The 23,634-nt window shown below is 47.7% G+C and overlaps 2 protein-coding genes across 4 annotated transcripts in view; one reads left to right on the top strand and one right to left on the bottom strand.

Annotated features, from left to right (window-relative positions):
- Positions 1–16,249, top strand: part of hdc (histidine decarboxylase) — a 32,048-nt gene extending 15,799 nt beyond the window's left edge. Inside the window, exons 8-12 of the mRNA XM_052040177.1 lie at positions 838–1,000; positions 4,227–4,317; positions 4,837–4,935; positions 8,046–8,147; positions 11,153–16,249. Of these exons, the coding sequence (XP_051896137.1) occupies positions 838–1,000; positions 4,227–4,317; positions 4,837–4,935; positions 8,046–8,147; positions 11,153–11,368 (671 nt within the window). The 3' untranslated portion in view covers positions 11,369–16,249. The remainder of the gene's footprint in view (positions 1–837; positions 1,001–4,226; positions 4,318–4,836; positions 4,936–8,045; positions 8,148–11,152) is intronic.
- The window catches only part of LOC127583814 (long-chain fatty acid transport protein 2-like), a 44,393-nt gene continuing 25,830 nt past the window's right edge, over positions 5,072–23,634 (bottom strand). For 2 of the 3 annotated variants that reach the window (XM_052040170.1, XM_052040172.1), the window contains 3 exons: positions 22,002–22,099; positions 17,498–17,628; positions 16,364–16,788 (listed from right to left, as the gene is read on the bottom strand). In XM_052040170.1, coding sequence (XP_051896130.1) covers positions 16,612–16,788; positions 17,498–17,628; positions 22,002–22,099 — 406 coding nt within the window. In that variant the 3' untranslated portion in view covers positions 16,364–16,611. Of the gene's footprint in view, positions 5,491–16,363; positions 16,789–17,497; positions 17,629–22,001; positions 22,100–23,634 lie in introns of those variants that run through there. The other variant, XM_052040171.1, reaches the window with a different exon arrangement.

Genomic DNA, 23,634 nt, shown 5'->3' with positions numbered 1-23,634 from the left:
CATTTCTCTCTGAACTGCCGATGGTGGCAGGACCCCCATTGAAGGGTGAGGTTTTGACCCACTAGTTCTTCACCTGCAGAAAGGTCCGAGCCATCCAGGGCGGGGTTGAGGGGGTCCCTGTGTTCTGTCTGCATTTCCTGGGCTGGGGGTGGGTGTTGGCGGTTGGGGAGGGTCTGTCGGGAGTGGAATCGCGGGCACGTCGTGGGGTCTCTCCCCGGACCTCTGCTCAGTGTCCTGCGGAGCAGATCCCCGAGGTTGACCAAGGCCGGGTTTGTATCCAGAATGAAGTCAGTGCGGTGAGAGGGGCACTCGGGAAACACCCGCGGAAAGTTCCAATGATTCTAAACTCCCACTGTATGCAGCTGTGAGGAAGTTTGTGTGTTTAGATCTTGCAGCCTGGAGTGTGCTGTACTTTGAATCTTTCTGTTGTTCTTCGCTCCTCGCTTTATTAAATGTTGCATCTGTGTCACCAACCCAGAATCAGGTTTATTATCACTGACATAGGTTGTGAAATTTGATTATTTGCGGCAGCAGTACAGTGCAAGACATAAAATTACTGTAAATTACAAAATAAATAAATCGTGCAAAGAAAGGGAATGAAGAGGCGGTTCCTAGGTTCATGGAATCTGATGGGAAGACGCTGTTGCTGAACCATGTGCACTGTCCTCCGAGCGAGGAGCCCTGTGTCCATGCCCAACTGGTCTCAATCACACCAAGTGGTTAGTGACACCCGGAAGATCCTGGGACCTCCCTGGGCGAGGCGGGGCGTTGGTCGCGTTTGCTGGGAGGTTCATTGGACCATCTCAGGATTTTCCCGTCCCCCCGATCCGCCGCCAGGTGCCCGGGAAGGTCTCTGGCTTCACGTCGATGCAGCGTACGCAGGAACGGCCCTGGTGTGTCCTGAGTTCCGCCGCTTCCTGCGGGGCGTGGAGTACTCGGACTCGTTCACGTTCAACCCCGCCAAGTGGATGATGGTTCACTTTGACTGCGCGGCCCTCTGGTGAGTCCGTCAGCCCGCGGCCATTTGGACCCCGGAGTATCTGATCACCCCGCTCCACTCACGGCGCCAAACTCCCCCGTCTCCGCCCCCGATGCATCCGGAGATTGGCGCAACTCTCCAGGAATGAGAAAGCAGTGGGATGGGAACCAGAGTGACAGGTCAGAGATCGGTGCATTTACTGTGCAAGTAGATGCAGTGTGTAGAATGACACTGAGGAGAATAGGCAGTTGAAAGTCAGGTGGATGGGCTGAAGTGAGAAGTATCAGGAACAAGGAACAAAAACTTAGAGCATGGGGTATGTACGTGGAACTACCATGTTGTGGCCATTACAGAAACTTGGCTGTCACAAGGTCAGGAATGGCTGCTGGATATTCCAGGTTTAGATGTTTCAAAAGGGACAGGGACCCAAGGTAAAAAAGGTGGGGGAGTGGCTTTACTGATCAGGGACAGTGTCACAGCTGTAGAAAGGGAGGATGTCCACTGAGTCAGTGTGGGTGGAAGTCAGAAACAGGAAGGGAGCAATCATTCTATTGGGAGTGTTCTACAGACATCCCAATACCAGCAGAGACGCTGAGGAGCAGATCAGGAGGCAGATTTTGGAGAGGTGCGAAAATAACAGGGTTGTTATCATGGGTGATTTCAACTTCCCTAATATTGATTGGCACCTCCTTAGTGTAAAGGGGATAGATGGGGCAGAGTTTGTTAGGTGTGTACAGGAAGGATTCCTGACACAGTATGTGAACAGGCTGACTAGAGGAGAGGCCATTCTGGACCTGGTACTAGGCAATGAGCCTGATCAGGTTTCAGATCTCTCAGTGGGAGAGCATTTTGGAGATAGTGCCATAACTCCTTGACCTTTACCATAGCCTTGGAGAGGGATAGGGGCATACAATATGGGAAAGTATTTAACTGGGGGAGGGGGAATTATGATGCTATTAGGCAGGAACTTGGGAGTGTAAACTGGGAGTAGGTGTACTTGGGGAAATGCACAATAGAAATGTGGAGGTTGTTTGGGGGTACTTGCATGAAATTCTTGACAGATTTGTCCCCTTGAGGCAGGGTAAGGATGGTAGAGTGAAGGAACTGTGGTTGACAAGAGATGTAGAGTATCTTGTAAAGGGCAAGAAAGAAGCTTACCTGAGGTTTAGAAAGCATGGATCAGACAGGGTTCTGGAGAGTTACAAGGTAGACAGGAGGGAGCTAGAAGGGGGCATGCAAAGGCCTTGGTGAGTAGGATCAAGGAAAACCCCAAGGCGTTCTACACGTACGTGAAGAATAGGAGGATGACTAGAGTGAGGGTAGGACTGATCAGGGATAAAAGAGGAAACGTGCCTGGAGTCGGAAGACGTAGGGGAGGTCCTTAATGAATACTTTGCTTCAGTATTCACTAGTGAGAGAGACCTTGACGTTTGTGAGGATGGCGTATGACAGGCTGATACACTAGGGCATGTTGACGTGAGGAAAGAGGATGTGCTGGAACTATTGAAAAACATTAGGATAGATAAGTCACCGGTGCCGGGCGGGATAGATCCGAGGTTGTTACGGGAAGCGAGGGAAGAGATTGCTGCACCTTTGGCAATGATCTTTGTGTCCTCACTGGCCACAGGAGTAGTCCCGGATGATTGGAGGGTGGCAAATGTTGTTCCTTTGTTCAAGAAAGGGAGCAGGGATAACCCTGGGAATTACAGACCAGTGAGTCTTACTTCAGTCGTGGGCAAATTATTGGAGAAGATTCTTAGAGACAGGATTTATAGGTATTTGGAGAATCATAGGCTGATTAGGGACAGTCAACATGCCCTTGTGAGGGGCAGGTTGTGTCTCACGAGCCTGATTGAATTCTTTGAGGTTGTGACAAAGCACATTGATGAAGGTAGAGCAGTGGCTGTGATGTACGTGGATTTTAGTAAGGTGTTTGATAAGGTTCCTCATGGAAGGCTCATTCAGAAAGTCAGGAGGTATGGGATCCAGGGAAACTTGGCTGTGTGGATTCAAAATTGGCTCACCCATAGAAGACAGAGGGTGGTTGTGGATGGAGCGTATTCTGCCTGGAGGTCGGTGACCAGTGGTGTTCTGCAGGGATCTGTTCTTGGACCCCTGGTCTTCATGATTTTTATAAATGACTTGGATGAGGATGTGGAAGGGTGGGTTAGTAAGTTTGCTGATGATACAAAGGTTGGTGGTGTTGTGGATAGTGTAGAAGGATGCTGTAGATTACAACAGGCTATTGATAGAAAGCAGACCTGGGCTGAGAAGTGGCAGATGGAGTTCAACCCAGAAAAGTATGAAGTGATACACTTTGGAAGATCGAATTTGAAGGTAGAATACAAGGTTAATGGCAGGGCTCTTAGCCATGTGGATGAACAGAGGGATCTTGGAGTCCACATCCATAGATCCCTCAAGGTTGCTGAGCAGGTTGATAGGGTTGTTAAGAAGGTGTATGGTGTGTTGGCCTTCATTAGTCGGGGTATTGAGTTCAAGAACCACGAGGTAATGTTGCAGCTGTATCGAACTCTGGTTAGACCACACTTGGAATATTGTGTTCAGTTCTGGTTGCCTCATTATAGAAAGGATGTGGAAGCTTTAGAGAGGGTGCAGAGGAGATTTACCAGGATGTTGCCTGGATTGGAGAGCATGTCTTATGAGGATAGGTTGAGTGAGCTGGGGCTTTTCTCTTTGGAGAGAAGGAGGATGAAAGGTGATTTATCAAGGCATAGATCGAGTGGACAGTCAGAGATTTTTTTCCCAGAGCGACAATGGCTAACACGAGTGGACATAATTTTAAGGCTATTGTAGGAAGATATAAAGGGGATGTCAGAGGTAAGTTTTTTGCACAGAGAGTGGTGGGTGCGTGGACGCACTGCCGGCAGAGGTTGTGGGGGCAGACACATTAGGGACATTTAAGAGACTTAGATAGACATATGAATGATAGAGAAATGGAGGGTTATGTGGGAAGGAAGGGTTAGATAGATCTTAGAGCAGGATAAAATGTCGGCACAACATTGTGGGCCGAATACAGTGCTGTAATGTTCTATGTTCGACTTTCCCACAGCCACTCCTTCCACGGCCATCTCCCCGCTGCTATCCTCCGCGGCCACTCCTTCCACCGCCATCTCCCCGCTGCTATCCTCCGCGGCCACTCCTTCCACGGCCATCTCCCAGCTGCTATCTCCCGCGGCCATTCCTCCTTCTCACCCACCTAGCCCCGGTCTGGCGTGTTTCCCCGCAGGGTCCGAGACCAGTGGAAGCTGCAGCAGACGTTCGGGGTGAACGCCGTTTACCTCCGACACGCCAACTCGGGAGCGACAGTGGACTTCATGGTGAGTCGGTGGGCGGCGGGTTCTCCCGGGCTCTCGCCACGTTCCCGGAGACATTCACGCCCCGACGTCCCTTCCCTCTGGACCAACTGGCGCTGCTCCCGACCCCAATCCCCAAATCCCAACCGGTTCCACAGTCAGCGGGGCAAGGGAGAGATCCCAGTGGGATCGGCGACCGGGTATTCCCGCGATACTGGGGTCAGAGACTGGGGCATTCCCGGGACATTGGTATCATGACCCGGGGCATTCCCGGGACACTGGGGCCAGAGGCTGGATATTCCCGGGACATTGGGATCATGACCCGGGGCATTCCCGCGACGCTGAGGTCAGAGACCGGTTATTCCCAGGACACTGGGGTTAGAGGCTGGGTATTCCCGGGACTTGGGTTCAGGGACCGGGTATTCCTGGGCTGCTGAGGTCCTGACCCGGGTATTCCCGCGACAGGTCCTGCTCCCTGCTGGAGCGGAGAGTTGGCTTTGAGCGAGAAGGCAAGTGTTCTGGACGCTTCGTTCCTTCCCACAGAACTGGCAGATTCCGCTGAGCCGCAGGTTTCGATCGCTGAAGCTCTGGTTTGTGATCCGCTCGTTCGGCGTGTTGGGTCTGCAGGCGCATGTCCGGCATGTGAGTGTTGGCGCAAAGTGGGCGTCCCTGCCTCTCGGGCTTGGTGACATCGCGGGCGCTGAGCCAAGAGCGCTCCCGCATGGTCCCGGCTGTTAGTGCGACCGGGTTTGCTGTCTGTTCCCACCCTTCCATCAAAGACAGCCCTTTTTATCCAAGGTCTGTTCTGGGAAAAGTTTGGCCCAATATCTCCCCATCCTTCCGGTGGGATTGAGGAAGGAACCCGGACAGGGAACGTTAACCATGTGCCCACCCGCTCCAGGGAGAAGGGGCAGAGCGAGCGCACAGCTCTCCCCCACTGCCCGCTGGTCTCTGAAGGAGGTCAGACTCTTGGAGCAGTGCAGATGGTGTCTGGATGTATTGCAGCAAAGGTCCGAGTGAACGGTTTAAATAGCCCGAGGGCTGAAAGAACAAAGTTGTGAGGAGCCAAACCGCGATTCCTTGTTGTCCCGGGACCTCGCAGCTCGCAGAAAGAGAAGATATTTTTGTCTCCAAGTGAGACTCAGTTCTGGTCCTGATCTTTGAGAGTGGAAATGCCCACGCAGCATAAACGTAGTCCTTTAAAGCAGAAAAAAGTAATTCATTCGTGGCTGACAAGAATTAAAAGAATTCAATCCAAGGAAGAGGTTAGAAAGTTGCTGGAAACAGGGTTGGGAGCATTTCAGAACTCGGCATTAGACGACCGTGAAGAAGACAGGTAGGGTAAAGTTGGTGGGAAACCAACACATCATGTCGGAGTTTTCCGAAGAGGACAAAGGTATTCCTTGCAGACAAAAATATGGAATAAGGAAAGAGCAAAGGAATTAAACAATTATTTTGTTCTGCTTCCCAGAAAAAAAAACCTTCTGATACATTGAGTCAAGGGTCCAGCGAGCGAAGTAGCGAGGGAATTAACTACAAGGTCACACTTGGCCCTGGAGAAATTGGTGATCTGGTAAATCCCGAGTCCCGATGACCTACATCCCAGAGGCCAGAGGGAGGTGCCCAGTGAAAGGCCGGTAACAGAAGAGACCGAGCCGAGTCGGCGCATTCTGTAAAGTTAAACATCTGTGGGAGGAGAAACCGTCAACAGATCCGGTCGGAATTCTGACGAAGGGTCTCTGACCGGGAACGTTGACCCTTTCTTTTCCCTGACCTGCCCAGTGTTTCCAGCACTTTCCGTTTCTGTTTCAGATTTCCAGCATCTGCAGGATATTTTTAGATTCTCACCTTGAGAAAAATAGTGTTTGACTGACTGGCTGCAGTTCCTCGATGTGATGGTAGAATAGATGGGGGGGGGATCGATGGATGTCGTGATTTGAATTTTCGGAAGGTTTTCAATACGTTGCCAGGGCGGAGGGTCGAGCACCTGGAGCTGGGGCAGGTACTGACGTGGATTGAGAATTAGCGCCAATGAACGGATGGTTGCCGGGTTGCCAGGTGATGACTAGTGAGGACCTCTGATGCTTGGGCCCCTGGTGTTCACGATGTACATCAGCGGGGAGGCCGGAGGGGACCAAATGTTACGTTCCCAGGTTTGCTCGATGGGACTGTGTAGCGAGGGGATGTAACGTGGTTCCAATGTGTTACAGACAAGATGAGCGAGTGGGGAATATAATGCAAAAAATGTGATGTCGGTTTTGGCGTTCGGGAATGGAGACCATTTGTTTAGTGGTGGTGTTGTTCAAAGGGACCCGCTACACAAGATACTGAAGGCCAACTGTAGACGCACCTGTGATTAGCGGGCAAATAGTATGATTCCCTTTATTACAAAAGGATACACTTACCACAGAGGGAGCTCAGTGAAGATTCACCGGCCGGGTTCCAAGGATGGCTGGTTCGTCAAAAGAGGAGAGAGTCAGTCAACTGGGACTGAATTCTCTGGAGCCTCGAAGAATGTGAGGAAATCGCATCAAAATGGACTACTACAGGGTTTGACAGGCTTGGATGTAACGAAGATATTTCCCCTGCTACAGAGTCTGACACCAGGGATCTCATTTTCAGAATAAGGTCGGCTGTTTAGGATAAATTTCTTCCTTCAGAGGGTGATGTGTCAGAGTCACAGATTTATACAGCAAAAAATTATCTTGGATCCACTTAAAAATTCTGCCCCATCCAAGCCCCTTGCACTAAGGCAATCCCAGTCAATACTGGGACAGTTGGACCCACAATCCTACAACCCTATTGCTTTTCTGCAATTTGCTTATGTATCTGTTCCTCCAATTCCTACTGACCATTGGGAGGCCTTTAGTATAACTGCAAAGTGATTGCCCCTCTCATTCCAGGTGGCCTCATTGTCGATCCCTCTGGGATCTCTCTCGACATACTGCTGTGACCGCTCGATAATCAGCAGTATGGCTCCACCTTCTCTTTTGCCTCCCCCTCTGTCACCCCTGAAGCTTCTTTACCCCAGAACATTAAGCTGCCAGTCCTGCCCTTCACTCAACTACTTGGCTTTGGAATCCTCTAGTGGAGGCCGTGTGGGCTGCCACTGAGGTCATTCAAAACCGAGATGGATAGATTTCTGGACGTTACGGGAATTGCGGGAAATTTTGCTGAGGTACATCAGCCGTGACCCTGACGAATAGTAGAGCCACTTCAAAGGGCTGAATGGCCTCCTGCTTGGATTTCTGTTCTCGTGTAACTCCTTTTACCAGCTTTTCCTTTCCTTAATGCATGTTGACACTGCTCAATCCATTACTATTTACAGTCTTCTGTTACCACATCCCTTATTATAGGTTCCAGCATTCTCCCCACTGCTGACATTAGGCTGATTCCCTGCTTCTCTGTCAGTGACAGATTCTCAAGGCACTTCACCAAAGAGTTGATGACAAGCTCCTTTCTGGCCAGTGGTACAAACTGGAAGCCATATGAAGGCTGATAAACTGCCACATTATTGCTTCCTGATATATTGATGCAGCTGTTCAGGAAAATCCACTATAATCAAGCCCCTGCCACTAACTGTAAAGTGTGTCAATAGGACTAATCCCTTCTGTGTTGTGGGCAGTGTAGAACTCCCAATATCCTGCCCATCCACTTTTCCATTGCCTTCCTTTGCTCCCTCTGCATAAACATCATCTTGCTGAATTCTAACGGATTAACAGTTCTAACAGATAAATCTTTTCAATGAACAGGGTACTGAGATGGCCAAGTATTTCGAGTCCTTGGTTAGAAGTGATTCACATTTTGAAATCCCAGCCAAAAGACACCTCGGGTTGGTGACTTTTCGTTTAAAGGTGAGGAAACTTATTGTCTTCTGGAGTTTCTTCTACTTATGTTAATTGGTTGCAGACTGTATGCTCTAGAGGCACTGTAGAGTCAGGCAGTTGTTGCAGGATACCAAGCCTGACCTGCTCCTATAGTCATGGTATTTCTGTGGCTGGCCACCAGTGGTGACTCCTGAGATGCTGATGATGGGGGATCTTGGCAATGATAGTGCCACTGAAAGTCACTGGACTCTCTCGTCGGAGCTGGTCAGCCTACAACTGAATGCTTCACATTGAGCAGTTGTGCATGGAAATCAGGAGGGCAAAGAGAGGGTATGAGATGGATCTGGCAGGTAAGGTTAAGGAAAGTCCCAAGAGGTTCAATAGCTATATTAAAAGGGTTGCCAGGGAGAGAGTAGCTCCCCTTAAAGATCAGCAGGGCCGCCTGTGTCTCCAGTCACAGGAGATGGGTGGGGTTTTTAATGAATATTTCTCCTCTGTGTTTACTGAGGAGAAAATCATGTGCTCGAGAGAGAAGGGAAACGAGTGCAGATGTTTTCATATCACCAGGGAGGAGGTATTTGCAGCCTTCCAGCACATTAAGGTGGATAAATTCCCAGAGCCTGACTGAGTGCATCCTCGGACTTTGTGGGAGGCCTTTGTGGAGATATTTGCTTCATCGTTAGCTACTGGCAAAGAATGGAAGGTGGCTAATGCCATTCCATTGTTTAAGAAGGGTAGCAAGGACAAGCCAGGGAACTACAGGCTGGTCAGCCTGACATCAGTGGTGGGGAAGAGACTGGAGGGAATTCTGAGGGACAGGATCTACCAGCATTTGGATAGACCGAGTCTGATTAGGAGTCAGCATGGCTTTGTGCACGGAAAGTGGTGTTTGACGAATGTTTTTGAGCTTTTTTTGAAGAGGTAACCAAAAGGGTAGATGAGGGGAGGGTAGTGGACGTTGTCTATTTGACAACGTCCTGCGTGGGAGGCTGGTCTGGGTTGGGTCCCATGGAATCCAGGGAGAGCTAGTTGGGTGGATTCAAATTTGGCTCAGAGGTAGGAAGCAAAGGGTGGTGGTTGGAGGTTGTTTCTCAGAATGGAGGCCGGTAACTAGTGGTGTGGTGCAGGGGTCGGTGTTGGGACCCTTGTTATTCGTTATTTATATAAATGATTTGGATGTGAATGCACAAGGCTTGATCTGTAAGTTTGCAGATGACACGAAATTAGTTGGTGTTGTTGATAAAGGTTATCGTAGTTTACAGGGGGATCTTGATCACTTAGGGAAGTTGGCTGAGGAGTGGCAAATGGATTTCAATAAGTGTGAGGTGATCTATTTGGGAAAGTCAAACCAGCGTAGGACTTGTACTATGAATGGTAGGGCACTAGGGAGTGTAATGGAACAGAGGGACCGAGGAGTACAAGTGCATAGTTCGTTGAAAGCAGCGTCACAGGTAGATAGGGTGGTGAAAAAGGCATTTAGTGCACTGGCATCAATCAGGTCATTGAATATAGGAGTTGGGAGATGATGTTGCAGTTGTATAAGTCATTGGTGAGGCTGCACTTGGAGTACTGTGTACATTTTTGGTCACCCTGTTATTAGGAAAGACGTGGTTAAACTGAGAAGAATGTAGAAAATAATTACGAGGATGTTGCCAGGACTAGAGGGCCTGTTACAGGGAGAGGTTGGCCAGGCTAGGTCTTTATTCCTTGGAACATAGGAGACCTTACAAAAATGTTTAAAATTATGAGAGGCATAGATAAGGTGGATGGTAACAGTCTTTTCCCCAGGGTAGGGGAGTCCAAAACTAGGAGTCATAGGTTCGGGGTGAGAGGGAAAGATTTAAAAGGGACCTGAGGGCAACTTTTTCACACAGAGGGTGGTGAGTATATGGAACGAGCTGCCAGAGGAAGTGGGTGAGGCAGGTACAACAGTGTCATTTAAGAAGCACTTGGACAGGTACATGGAGGGGCGGGGCCTGGAGGGACATGGGCCAAATGCAGGAAACTGGGACTAGCTGGGTGGGCACCGACCGCGGTTGGCATGGACTGGTTGGGCCGAAGGGCCTGTATCCATGCTGTATTGCTCTATGACTCTATTGTGCGGTCAACAGTGGAAGTTTCCTACCCAGCCTTTATGATGCAAGGAAGTTCATTGATGAAGCAGCTGAAGACAGAACATAGAACAGTACAGCACAGGAACAGGCCCTTTGGCCCACCATGTCTGCTGACCATGATGCTAATTTAAACTGCTCATCTGCCTGAACGTGATCGAGATCCATCCATTCCCTGCCTGTTCACATGCCTGCCTAAACGCTTCTAAATATTGCTATTTTATCTGCTTCCATCGCCACCCTTGGCAGCATGTTCCAGGCACCCACCACTCTCTGTGTTAAACAAACAACTTGCTTTGTAAATCTCCTTTTAAACTTTTCCCCTGTGGCCTTAAACCTATGCCCTCTAGTATTTGACATTTCCATCCTGGGGAAAAGACCGACTATCTACTCTGTGCATGCCTCTCTTAATTTTATAAACATTTATCAGGTCTCCCCACAGCCTCTGCTGCTCCAGAGAAAACAACCCAAGTTTGTCCAACTTCTCCTTACAGCTCATACCCACTAATCCAGGCAGCATCCTGGTGAACCTCTTCTGCACCCTCTCCAAAGCCTCCACATCCTTCTGTAATGGGGTGAACAGAACTGCACCCAGTTTCTGCAGCTAATTTACATGCATTATAGTGCATCCCTTTTAGCTTCGTGACATCACTCATAACCAGTCGGGGAAACATTCTGCTGGGGTTGTTTGCTTTAAGTGGGACTTTCTGTGCTAATTGGAATCAGTTCCAGGTGCTACTATATTCAGTCTGCTGGGGTTGGTGGTTGTTTGGAAATAACATTATGAAATGAAAGAATTGTGGTTCAGTGAGGCTGGAAGTGAGTCGAATCCGAGTCCTGACAAATTGAATCTGAAGGTGATCTTTTCTGTACTGATTGATGAGATAAATGGCACCAATGAACATTTGTTTGAATAAACAGGGACCAAACAGTCTGACTGAAGAACTCCTGGCAGAACTCACCCAGTCGGGCACCATGTACCTGGTTCCAGCCACCATCCACCAGCTCGTCATCATCCGCTTTACCATCACTTCTCAGCAAACCACCAGTGCCGACATTCTGCGGGACTGGAACATAATCCAGCAAAGCGCAGCCAAAATCCTGAAGAAAAGTCCCCAACATCATTTGGCTTCCTGAGCAATGGAGTGGGGTGTGCCAGGTTGTGGCAAGATATCATGGGTAAGGGAGTGGTAATGGGACATTAGAACATAGGAAAGAGGAGCAGAAGATGGCCACCCTTCCCTTTAGGTTTTCCCCACCACTGATCATCATTTCTACCTCCACCATCCAGCAGTATCCCCATATTCCTCAATCCCCACAATATCCAGGAACCTATCAATCTGTGTTTTGAATGAATTCAATGAACGAGCATCCACAGCCCTTCAGGACAGAAAATTCCAAATATTCATTATCTATTAAAAAGCTTCTACTCATCTCAGACCTAAATGGCCTACCCCCGCTCCTCAACTCCTCTGTCATCTTCCCTGCATCTGGAGAGAGCAGACCAAATCTGCACACAATACTACCGATCCAGTCTCACCAAGGTCCTGTACAATCACAGCAAGACTCCTGTGTTCAAATCCTTTCATTGTAAAGGCCAACATATTGTCTGCCTCCCTAGTCACTCGTGCTGGCCTTCAGCGATTTGTGTGCAAGCACCCACCCAGGTCTCCAGCATCAACATCACTCTCTTGCCATCCAACAAATGTGCTCCTTTTCTGTTTTGTTCACCAATGAGCTCACATTTTTACATATTCCACGCATCAACCCATGCGGTATCACTAGTCACAGCAAAAAACAAGACGCTGGAGGAACTCAGTGGGTCAGGCAGCATCTGTGGAGGGAGATGGACAGTGGACGTTTTAGGTCGAGACCCTTCATCTGGACTGGGGATAGTAGGATGTCCCCATTAGTCACAGCCTGCCACACTGAGAAGGATCTGTTTATTCCCACTCTTTGCTTCCTGTGCAATACTCAATCCATGTCAGTACATTAACCCCAACCCCGCGCGCTCCACCTCATTCACTAGTTCTGTGTGGGACCTTACTGAAAGTCTTCCGGTTCACAACCACAGGTTCCCCTTGTCTGTTCTGCAAGTTACATCCTCAAAGAGTTCCAGCAGATCTGTCAAACAGAATTTAACTTTCCTAAATCCTTTCATTCTCTTCAAGATGTTCTGTTATCACATCCTTCGTTACAGATTCCAGCACTGGCCCCTGCACTGACATTTGACCGACAGGTTGGTGGTTCCCCATTTTCTCTCTCCCTCCTTTCCTAAATAACGGGGTCACATCTGCTCCCCTCCAATCCACAGGAACAACCGCAGAACCGTAGGATCTTGGAAGATGACAACTGGACTGGATGGTATCTTCACAGCCGCCTCTTTGAAACCTGGGATGTAGATCGTTGGGATTTATTGGCCTTCACTAACTTCTCCAGTGCTACTTTTTGTTACCAATATTTAATTCTTTGCCAGGCCCTTGATTCTGTAATGTTTCTGGCAGATTTTGGGTGTTTTCTTTCACAACAGATGCAAAGTACTTGTTCAATTCCTCTGCCATTTCCTTATTCCTCATTATAAATTCTCCATCTCTGTCCGTAACTTTTTATTGCTGTTCTTTTACATCTTTTCCTTTTTGTATTCCTATAAAAGTTCCATCTCTTGTTCCTCACCAGTCCATTTGACCTTGCGTTTTTATCAGTTTCTTTGTCCTCTTTTGCTGAGGTTCTGAAATGACCCCAATCCCATTTCCCAGGTTTACTGTTGTTACTGGCAATGTTATAAGCCTCTTAACATAGAACAGTACAGCATAGGAATAGGCCTTTCAGCCCACAATGTCTGTGACGACCCTGTCACCAAATTAAACTAATCCCATCTGCTTGCACATGGTCTATATCCCTCAGTCTGCTGCCTGTTCACATGCCTGTCTAAAACCCTTTTAAATGTTGCCATGTATCTGCTTCCACCATCTCCCCTGGCAGAACATTCCTGGCACTGACCACCCTCTCTGTGTAAAAAAATTGCCTCATAAATCTCATTTAAACTTTTCACCTCTCCCCTTAAACCTATGTCTCTAGTATTTGGCATTTCCACTCTGGGGGAAAAAGACTGACTATCTACCCTATCTATGCTTCTCATGATTTTATAAATTTCTATCAGGTCACCTCCTCAGCCTCTGACACTCCAGAGAAAACATTCCAGGTTTGTCCAACCTCTCCTTATAGCTAATACTCTCTAATCCAGGCAACATCCTGGTGAACCTCTTCTGCACCCTCTCCAAAGCCTCCACATCCTTTCTCTAATGTGGTGGCCAAAACTGCACACAATATTCTAATTATGGCCTAACTAAAAGTTTTATACAGCTGCAACAGGACTTCCAAAATTTCCTCTTACATTTGACTTCCTAAAGTGCAAGACCTTACACTTATCCAGATTAAACTGCATCTGCCATTTCTCCACCCATATCTGCAACTGATCTGCATCCCACTGTGTTCTTTGACAACCTTCTTCACTATCCACAACTCTTCCAACTTTTGTGTCATCTGCAAATTTATTAATCAGCCCACCTATATTTTTGTCCAATTCATTTACTGTATATATATTTCAAACAAGAGGTCCTAGTACTGATCCCTGTGGAACAGCACTGGTCACAGACCCCCAGTCAGAATAGCACCCCTCCACCACTGCCCTCTGTCTTCCGTGGCCAAACCAGTTTTGAATCCAATCTGCCAAGTCAGCATGGATCCCATGCATCTTCACCTGGATCAGCCTACCATGAGGGACTCTGTCGAAAGCTTTACTGAAGTCAACGTGGACAACACCCACAGCCCTACCCTCATCAATCACCTTCATCACCTCCTCAAAAATCTCAATCAAGATTGTAGGACATGACCTTCCCTGCACAAAATCATCCTTTGATTTAACTTAATCTTTGATTTGTCAGCTACAGAAGAATCACTTTTCCTTTCGGGGTTTTGTGCCTTATAAACATTTTTCTTCTGCAGCTTACGCATCACCGCTTTAAGTACAGGCCATTGTCCGGCCTCCATCATTCACTTCAATGTGCGTTCCCATCAAACACAGCCAACTTTCTCTCATACTTTCAGCTGTTTGGATTTAAGGCTCTACTTTCACATTAACCCACATTACTGTTAAACTCAAGGTAAAATTAGCACTGTTAATTTTAATTCCAATTAAGATTCCTAAAAATCCTCTTGACAACAAGGTCATTGATCAATCCTTTCTCATAGAACATTACAGCACAGGAACAGGCCCTTCAGCCCACAGTTATGTGTTGAAAAAGTTCTGGTAATTAGAAGTCTACTAAATGAGTCCCCTCTGTCCACACAATGTTCATATCCCTCCATTCTCTGAACATCCATGTGGCTAGGAGCCTCTTAAACGCCTCTATCTGCCTCCACCACCACCCCTAGCAGCACATTCCAGGTACCCACCACTCTATGTGTAAAAAAAAACTTTCCCCGCACATCTCCTTCCACCTTACTCCCTCTCACCTCAAATGCATGTCCTCTCAAGTATTAGACATTTCGACCCTAGGCAAAGATACCAGATGTCTATCTATGCCCCTCATAATTTTCTATCAGGTCTCCCCTCAGCCTCCGCTGCTCCAGAGAAAACAACCTAAGTTTGTCCAACCTCTCCTTATAGCTCGTGCCGTCTAATCCATGCAGCATCCTGTGAACCGCTTTCTGCACCCTCTCTACAGCTTCCACATCCTTCCTGTAATAGGGCAACCAGAATTGAGCGCAATAGTCTAGATGCAGCCTAACCAGAGTTTTGTAAACCTGCAACATAACTTCCTGAACTTCTCATTGCATAAATATGCAAAATAGCCATTTCCCTAGTTCATTCATCAACAGTTTGATCCAGGAGTGCATCTCATATACATTCCATGCATTTATCCTTCTCATTACAGTAATTTTGATTCACCTGCCTTGATATGTAGGTTAAAGTCTCCCATCATCATGGCATTGCCCATCACATGCACCTCAGAATAGCAACCATTAACTAGTGCAGTGCCAGGCCCTCCACCCTTATGATCTATGTTGAAGACATAGAATGAAGGGATTGAATGTACTGAAGCCAAATTTGCTGATGATACAAAGCTAGGTGGGTTAGCAAGGTGTATCAAGGATACAAGAACCTGAAAAGGTATATAGATGGGTTAAGTGAATGGGCAAGGAATTGACAGATGGAGTAGTGTGGGAAAATGTGAGGTTGTCCATATTGGAAGAAAGAATAATAAAAACAAATCATTATTGAAATATGATGAAACACAAAATGTGGGCATGCAGCTGCAGCAAAGAATTAGGAAGGCAAAGGAAATACTGGTGTTTATTGCAAGGGATATGATTATAAAACCAGCAACGTTTCTGATGCAGCTTTAAAGGGCACTGATGAGACTACACCTAGAGCACAGTGGATGGTTTTGGTCTCCTGTTTTAAGGAAGGTTCACTCAGTCAGCTCCTGGGATGCAGGAGTTGAAGAAAAATTGGGTGATTGGAGCAACAGGAGAGAAAAACAAGAGGGGATCTGATTGAAACATTTAAGATCTGAGGATCTATGGATGCTGAGGGGATGTTGCCACTTAATAAGGAATCACACATTTCAGATGGAGGTGTAGAGGAATTTCTTTCTTCAGAAGGTTGTGACTTGTTAGGATTCCCAGTCCAGTTGTGGGAGGCAGTCACTAGATATCTTCAAGGTTGAAGTGTGCAGACGCTCATATTTCAGGGAATTGAGGGGTATGGGAAGCGAGCAGAGTGGGGCTGATTTGCCTCCTCCTACTCTGGTCTTTATGTTCTTATATACTTGTACTTGGCAAAAGGCAAATGTGCTCAAGTTAACCTGTTGCTGCTTGAGAAACTGTGACCATTCCAGATGCCAATGGGGAAATAAAATTAGTCAACCAGGCAGTGGGCTGTTTGTCATTTCTAACGGCTTTTTCTGATGTCCCTGCCTGTGACAAACCCACAGAATGAAGGCACACTGGGGCAGGACAGAGATGGTCTGTGATTTTTTCCCCACACAGGAATGGTTGGTCATCCCAAATTATAAATGTTTCTGGGACACGGAACACCCTGCTGTTGCAAAGGATACATTTTCAAAGTCCTTTTTTAACCCATCCTTTAATTTTTTTTTATTAATTCTACCTCCCTCTCTTTTTACAGAATTTCTATTATTATAAAACAAGTTTATTTCAACTTTTGTTGCTTCTTCACTGCAGCTGGTACCACCTGCCCAATGATGGTTCAGGTGCCACTGCAGAACCTGGAAACACCTTTATGCAAGTCATTAAAATAAAACCCAAAAGGCAGATGTTTGCCCAACTCGCTATTACCTGACCCAGGTGTGTAGTTAAAGTCTGATCAGGTTGTTGATGACAGACTGATACGCTTCCTGATCCATTGGTACATAAGCCCTTTTCTCATCATCAAGGATGAAGAGCGAGTCTTGGACAGTTGTTGGGTTAAAACCTTCCTTCACCAGAGTGACCTTATAATATTTAAAGGTCCCCGTGGTTTCTATTGCTCTCTGAAAGAAAACGAGGTTGGTTACTGACACTGTCCTGGGACAACTGCCCCTTCCCCAGTACTGCCCCTCCACCACTGCCCCCTTCACTACCACTGCTGTCATTGTCCTTGTTGGAGTGGTCTCTCCCCTCCAGCAGCTGACTGACCGCTCTCCTGCTCACACCAGAGACAAACCATCAGCTCCCAGTCACCCAAGTCTAAAATGTACAAGTGGCAGAATGACAGTGGGTGTGGGGGGTGGTGAGCAGGGGCAGCGTGGGTATGAGGGAGGGGCGGAAGTGAGATGGGTGGGGGTGGGGTGGGGGAGGGGAGGAGGGATGGGATGAGCATGGAGGGAGTGTTCCATGGGGCAGGTGTAATGGTTGCGAGGAGCAGCTTTCCCCAAATGATCCCAGTCCTGCTGTGCACAGTAAGAGCCCAAAGATGAGGGCAAGGAGGCCTGGATACCCAGGTAATGCTCCATAGGGAATAGGGTGATGGGACACACATTGGACAGGGATGTGCATTGAGCCAAAAGTCTCCATGGATGGAGCTCAGCAGGGATAGAAGCTTCCAGAACATGCTGATGACTCTAATTTGGCTGATGTTGCACGGTGCAGGCTCTGGAACCTGGTTATGATTCACCTCATCAGCAGACGTAACCAACAGAACCCTGGTGGTACCAAACACCAAACAAGATCAAAAGATCCGCAATGTTGCCGGAGTCTCACCTGTTGCCTCAGGAAGCGAGGACGGGCATAACTTGGGAGATGAGCTACAACATGTTCATACAGCCGTTCTCCATCCCAGTCCTTCCCAGGATGCAGCTGGATGGCAGCCATCCCAATTCTCCCCTCGTGCCCTGCAGGGAAAGGTCCCACACACGTCTGGTTACTGCTATGAAGCAGAATAAACAGACTGAAACCGTTCAGGAAATGATTCTCTGAGAGTGTGGACTGCAGAACAGCTGCTGGTCAGTAACTGTGCAGCCGATGTGAAGCTCAGAGATCACCTTGAGTACATTGACAACCTGCCCTGGGTAAGTGAGTGGTCAGTCAGAAACAACCACATCCTTCCTGTGCCGTTACACACAGAAAATGCTCCAGGGCTTTTGATAGAATTAAACAAAAGACCAGGCAGTGAGCACCTGTACCCACTTGGTCTGTCAATCATATCAAAGGTCAAGGTGCCATCGGTTGCCATGGCCACCATCTCCTTGAGTGATGTTGATTATCTGAGGCCCTGACCGATGGGAATCTGACTGGTGTGTCTGGGCATGGATTTGGGAGCTGACCACGTTCAAGGGTCTGGAGGAGAATTAAGGTGCCCTATCCAACATTCACAACAAGGCAAATTAATATATAGCACAGAGAAACATGAACAGGCACAAACCCACGGCCATTCCAGAAACATGGCTGCAGGATGTCAGAATCTGGGAGCTAATATCCCAGGATCTTTGATGTTTAGGAAAGACAGGCAAAGAGGAAGGGGGGGTGGTGTGTAGCACTGCTTGTATGGAAGGAGGGGAGTAAAGTGGAGAGAAATGATCTTGGTTTGATAGATTGTGATATTGAATCAGAATCAATTTGGGACAAGCTGGGAAGAAGCAAACGGCAGAAACCATGAGCTAGAGTTATCCAAAGGTCACCAAATGTAGCTGGAATACTGGTGTGGCATGTCAGGAAATTAGTGCGTGGATCAGGGCCAATACAGTAAATTATGAGAGACCTTAAACTATATACCACACAATACAATGGGAGCTGAATTCATGGTCATATACATGATGCTTTTCTGATCAATGTCTTGAGACACCAACAACAGAAAAAGTTATTTTGAATCTTGTTTTGTGTAACAAGAGTAGATTAATGGATGACTAATAATAATACAACAGAACTTATTATTGGAGCAAAGGAGACTGAGGGGTGATCCCACAGATGTGTATAAAATCATGAGGGGCATAGATAGGGTGAGCGGTCTTTTTTCCATGGTTGGGGAATTGAAACTAGAGAACCTAATTTGAAGGTTAGAGTTGAAAGGTTTAATAAGGACCTGAGGGGCAACTATTTTTTTTTACACAGTGGGTCATAGAGTCATACAGCATGGAAGTAGGCTCTTCGGCCCAGCTGGTCCATGCTGACCAAGATGCCCCATCCAAGTTAACCCCATTTGCCAGTGTTTGGCCCATAACCTTCTACACCTTTCCAATCCATGTACCTGTCCAACTGTCTTTTAAAAGTTGTTATTGTACCTGCCTCAACCACATGCCTCCACATGGATACCACCTTGTGTAAAAAAAAGTTGCCCGTCATGCTCCTCTTAAACCATTCCCCTCTCACCTGAAGCCTCTGCCCTAGTTCATAGTTCAGTACACCTGAAACCGAGTTCTTGTTACCCCAACTCTGGGAAAAAGACTGAGTGAATTCACCCTATTTATGCCCCTCATGAGTTTATACACCTCTATAAGATCACCTCTCAGTCTCCTACGCTCCAATGAATAAAGTTCTAGCCTGTCCAACCTCTCCCTATAACTAAGTCCCTCAAGTCCTGGCAGCATCCTGGTAAATCTTTTCTGCACTCTTTCCAGTTTAATAACATCTTTCCTATAGCAGGGTGACCAAAACTAAACACAATACTCCAAGTGCAGCCTCACCAGCATCCTGTACAACTGTACCATGACCTCCCAACTTCTATACTAAATGCTCCAACTTATGAAGGCCAGCGTGCCAAACACCTTCTTCACCACCCTGTCTACCTCTGACTCCACTTTAAGTGAACCATGTACTCCAAGGTCCCTCTGTTCTACAACACTCCCCATGGCCCTTCCATTCACTGTGAAAGTCCTACCTGGATTTGACTTTCCAAAATGCAATACCTCGCGTGGGCCAAGGAATGGCAAATGGAGTTTAAAATGGAGTTTTATCCAAATTAAACTCCATTTGCCAATCCTTGGCCCACTTACTCAGCTGATCAAGAACCTCCTGTAATTTTTAATAATCATCTTCACTATCCACTATACCACCTATTTTAGTGCCATCTGCAAACTTACTAACCATGCCTTGTACAATCTCATCCAAATCGTTGATATAGATGATAGACATCAAAGGGCCCAGCATTGACCCCTGAGGGTGGGTACATAAATATATAGGTTGGTGGTAGATATTTGGAACCAGATGCCAGAGGAAGTGGTTGAGACAGATACACTAGATACATTTAAGAAGTATGTGGACAGGTATATGGACGACAAGAGTTTAGAGAGATATGGGCCAAGTGCTGGGAAATGCACTTTTATATACATCTTGGTAAGCATGAACATGTATGGGCCAAGGGGCTTTTTTCCATGCTGTACAACTCTATGACTCTAACTTGACACTGATTCTGATGTTGTTCAAAGCAAAACTAAGATCTTAAATCTAAAGAAGGGAACAATGAAGGTATGAGGGTGTGGCTCATTGGGGGATGTGATGGTGCATTGGGCAACAGTCAGCATTTAAAGAAATTGTGCACAAGTTGCAAAAAATATGCACATTTTGAAGGCACAAAAGCCCAACAGAAGTAGTCCATCTGCGTCCAATGAGAGAAATTGAGAAGTGATAAAACCAAGGCAGGAGCTTTTGAAGTTCCTGAGGATTAGGAAAAACTTAGAACTTGGCAAAGGAGGACTAAGAAAATGACAAAGAAAGGCAAGATGGAAGATGGAATGAGAGGAGAGTGGTGAGTAGCACTGGAAGAGCTTTTACAGCTACTTGAGAAGGAAAAGGTCAGCGAGGACAAATGAGGGCCCTTACAGACAGAGACAGAAGTTATAATAGGGAGTAAGGAAAGAGCAGAGGAATTAAACAATTACTTTGCACCTGTCTTCATGGAAGAAAATACATGAAACCTGCCACTCATATTAGAGAATCAAGGGTCTAGAATGAGGAACAAAAATTGAACATTGGTCAAGAACTTTACTGGAGAAATTGGTGAGCTTGAAAGCTGATAAATCCCACGGATCTGATGATCAACCTCTCCAGGTTTTAGGAGAGATATCTGTGGAGATGGGGGATGCTCCAGTTAACTGCCAAAGTTCTAAAGATCTGGAATTATTCCAGTGCATTGCAGGGAAGCAAATGTGATCCCACTATTCAAGAGAGGAGTGAGAGAGAAGCTGGGCAACTGCTGACCTGTCAGCCCAAGATCAGTGGTGGAGTCTATCACGAACAGAACACCTTGAAAGGAATAGTAGGATTGAACAAAGTCAGGATTTATGATAAGAAAGTCATGTTTGACTAACGTACTGGAGGTCTTTGTGGATGTGCCTGGTAGAGTAGATAAGGGGGGACCTGTGGGTGGGGTGTACTTGGATTTTCAGAAGGTTTTTGATAAGGTCCAACACTGGAGGTTGGTGAACAAGTTGGAACACGTGGAATTCGGAGTAGTATACTGACATACATGTAGAATTAGTATTGGACAGAAAGCAAAAAGTGGGAATAAATCATTCGTTCTCATTAGCTGTGACTAGTGGGCTATGGCTGATATACAAGTTTTGCTCCCAGTTATTCGTAATGGTCCGGCTGACAGCAGCAAATGTTTTATTTTTAAGTTTGCTGCTGAAGATAAATTGGGTATGGAGGAGGATGTAGATGCTTGAAGGGGATATGGATAAGCGGAATGAGTGGGGGAGAACATGGCAGCTGGAGTATAATGTGGAAAATATGAGTTCATCCAGTCTGAAACACAATACAGACCTGCAGAGTATTTGTTAAGTGATGGGTGGTGTCGATGTTCAAAGGGAAATGGGTGTGCTTGTACACAAGTCACCAAAGACCAAGATGTAGGTGCAGCAAGTGACGATGAGGGCAAGTGATACGTTGGCCTTTATAATGAGAAGGTTTGTGTACAGGAGTCAGGATTGAAACTGTAAACAGCCTTGATAAGACCAGACCTGGGAGGATTGTGTACAGAAACAAAAACAGACAATGCTAGAAAAACTTAGCAGGTCAGTCAGCATCTGCGGAGAGAGAAACGACATTTCAGGTCGAAGACCCTTCATCACAACTAAGAATGAATGTAAAGAAATTAGTCTAAATAGTAGAGGAGGTGTGGGAGGGTAGTGGGTGGATGAAGCAATGACTATGACAGGGTGTAATCCATTTGTCTGTGTAACGTGTTGCTCACATGGTGAAGTCCCGGTGACGGTGAATAGCTGAGCTCACTGGGAGGTGCTGAGGTGCCAGAATACACAGGACGACTCACCAGGCACAGTCACTCCATACACACAGGCATTCTGAACGAAATCCAGTGTGGAGAAGACATCAGCCACCTCGATGGTGGCCACATTCTCCCCTTTCCATCTGAAACCACACAACAATTATTTCAAACTAACATGCAGCATTAGTGGAATCTGATTGACAGACTTGAGTGAGCAGGTTTCAGCCACCGCCTCACCACCCTCCACTGCCCCACCCCCCTACACCACACCGCGCCCCCCCCCCCCACTGCCCCACACCAGCCCCCACCGCCCCACGCCCCTACCCCCCACCGCCCCTCACCCGCCCCCACACCGGCCCCCATGGCCGCCCACCCACCCCCCCACTGTCCCATGCCAACCCCCACCGCTCCACCCCCCCCACCTGTCCCCCCCCACCGGCCCCCACTGCCATACCCCCCCCACCCCACCACCGGCCCCCACACTGCCCCCCTCCCCAGCCCCCACCCACCCCCACCATCCCACCCCCCACTACCCCACCACCGGCCCCCATGCCGCTGCCCCCCCCACCCGCCAGCCCCCATCCACCCCACTGCCCCACGCTGACGCCCACCAATCCCAGTTCCCCTACGTCACCCAGCTGACGTGCTGTTGACCAATGGCAGCACCAGAAACAGTTCAGTGTGGGTGCCTCTGACCCTCCCCGATCCATGGTTGACCCCCACCCCTCCCAACCTGTGACGCCCCCGACACCCCAAATCTGGAAGGGGGCAGACAACTGAGTGGCTGCAGTGCAGGGAGTGTGGGAGGAGGGGTTGGCACTCATCACAGGGTGTTCAGGAGCGACACAGCGGGCCATGGGAGGCTGGGAGCAGTCAGCTGCCCTCCTCATGGAATCGCACTGTGCATTTCCATTCTGGGGTTTGAGGGACAGGATGAAGTCCTTGCCAGGAATGAAGTGGTGGTTCTCAGTCCGTGTTCGTGCAATGCAGTGATACGCCGGCACTAACTCTGTCCCATTCACCACTCTCTGGACGTTTGCTCACAGCTTCCATCACCTCAGCCCCTCCACAGCTGCAGAATTATCCAAACCCAACAAAAGACACGTGAAGCATGGTAGGGAACATGGCAGCTGACGTGTGCACAGGAAGCTCCCACAAGCGGCAACGTGATCATGACCAGAACATGTGTCTTTACAACGTGCACTGAGCACTGAAGATTGGTGCAGAGCGCTTGGGTAAACTGACCACGTGACCTTTTACATTCGTGTGAGACAATGCCACAGTTTCACGCCACATTCAACTGAGACCAACAGCAGGTCTGACAGCACTGTAGAGTGGCACAGCAGGTAGTGCTGCTGTCTCACAGCTCCAGAGACCCCAGTCCAATGCTGACCTTGGGTACTGTCTGTATGTAGTTGCACGTTCTCCCTGTGACAGTGTGGGTTTGCCCCGGGATGTGTGAGCTTGAGATCAGTCAGTAAATGTGAATTGTCCTAATGTAGATCAGTGGGAGGGGAATCAGGGGCCATTTTATTGGGGTGCAAGAGAGAGGATACAGGGAAATAAATGACAGGAACTGACGGGATTATACCAAGAGCTGACATACACACAATGGGTCAAACACCCTCTCTCTGTTATAACAAAATATAATAAACAAGTTGCAGCTCTCTGTACAGAA

Source organism: Pristis pectinata, chromosome 28 (assembly GCF_009764475.1).
Source record: "Pristis pectinata isolate sPriPec2 chromosome 28, sPriPec2.1.pri, whole genome shotgun sequence".
NCBI classification, from domain to species: Eukaryota; Metazoa; Chordata; class Chondrichthyes; order Rhinopristiformes; family Pristidae; genus Pristis; species Pristis pectinata.
The sequence above is the reverse complement of the archived record's forward strand: the minus strand, read 5'-3'. Positions and strand labels throughout refer to the sequence as shown.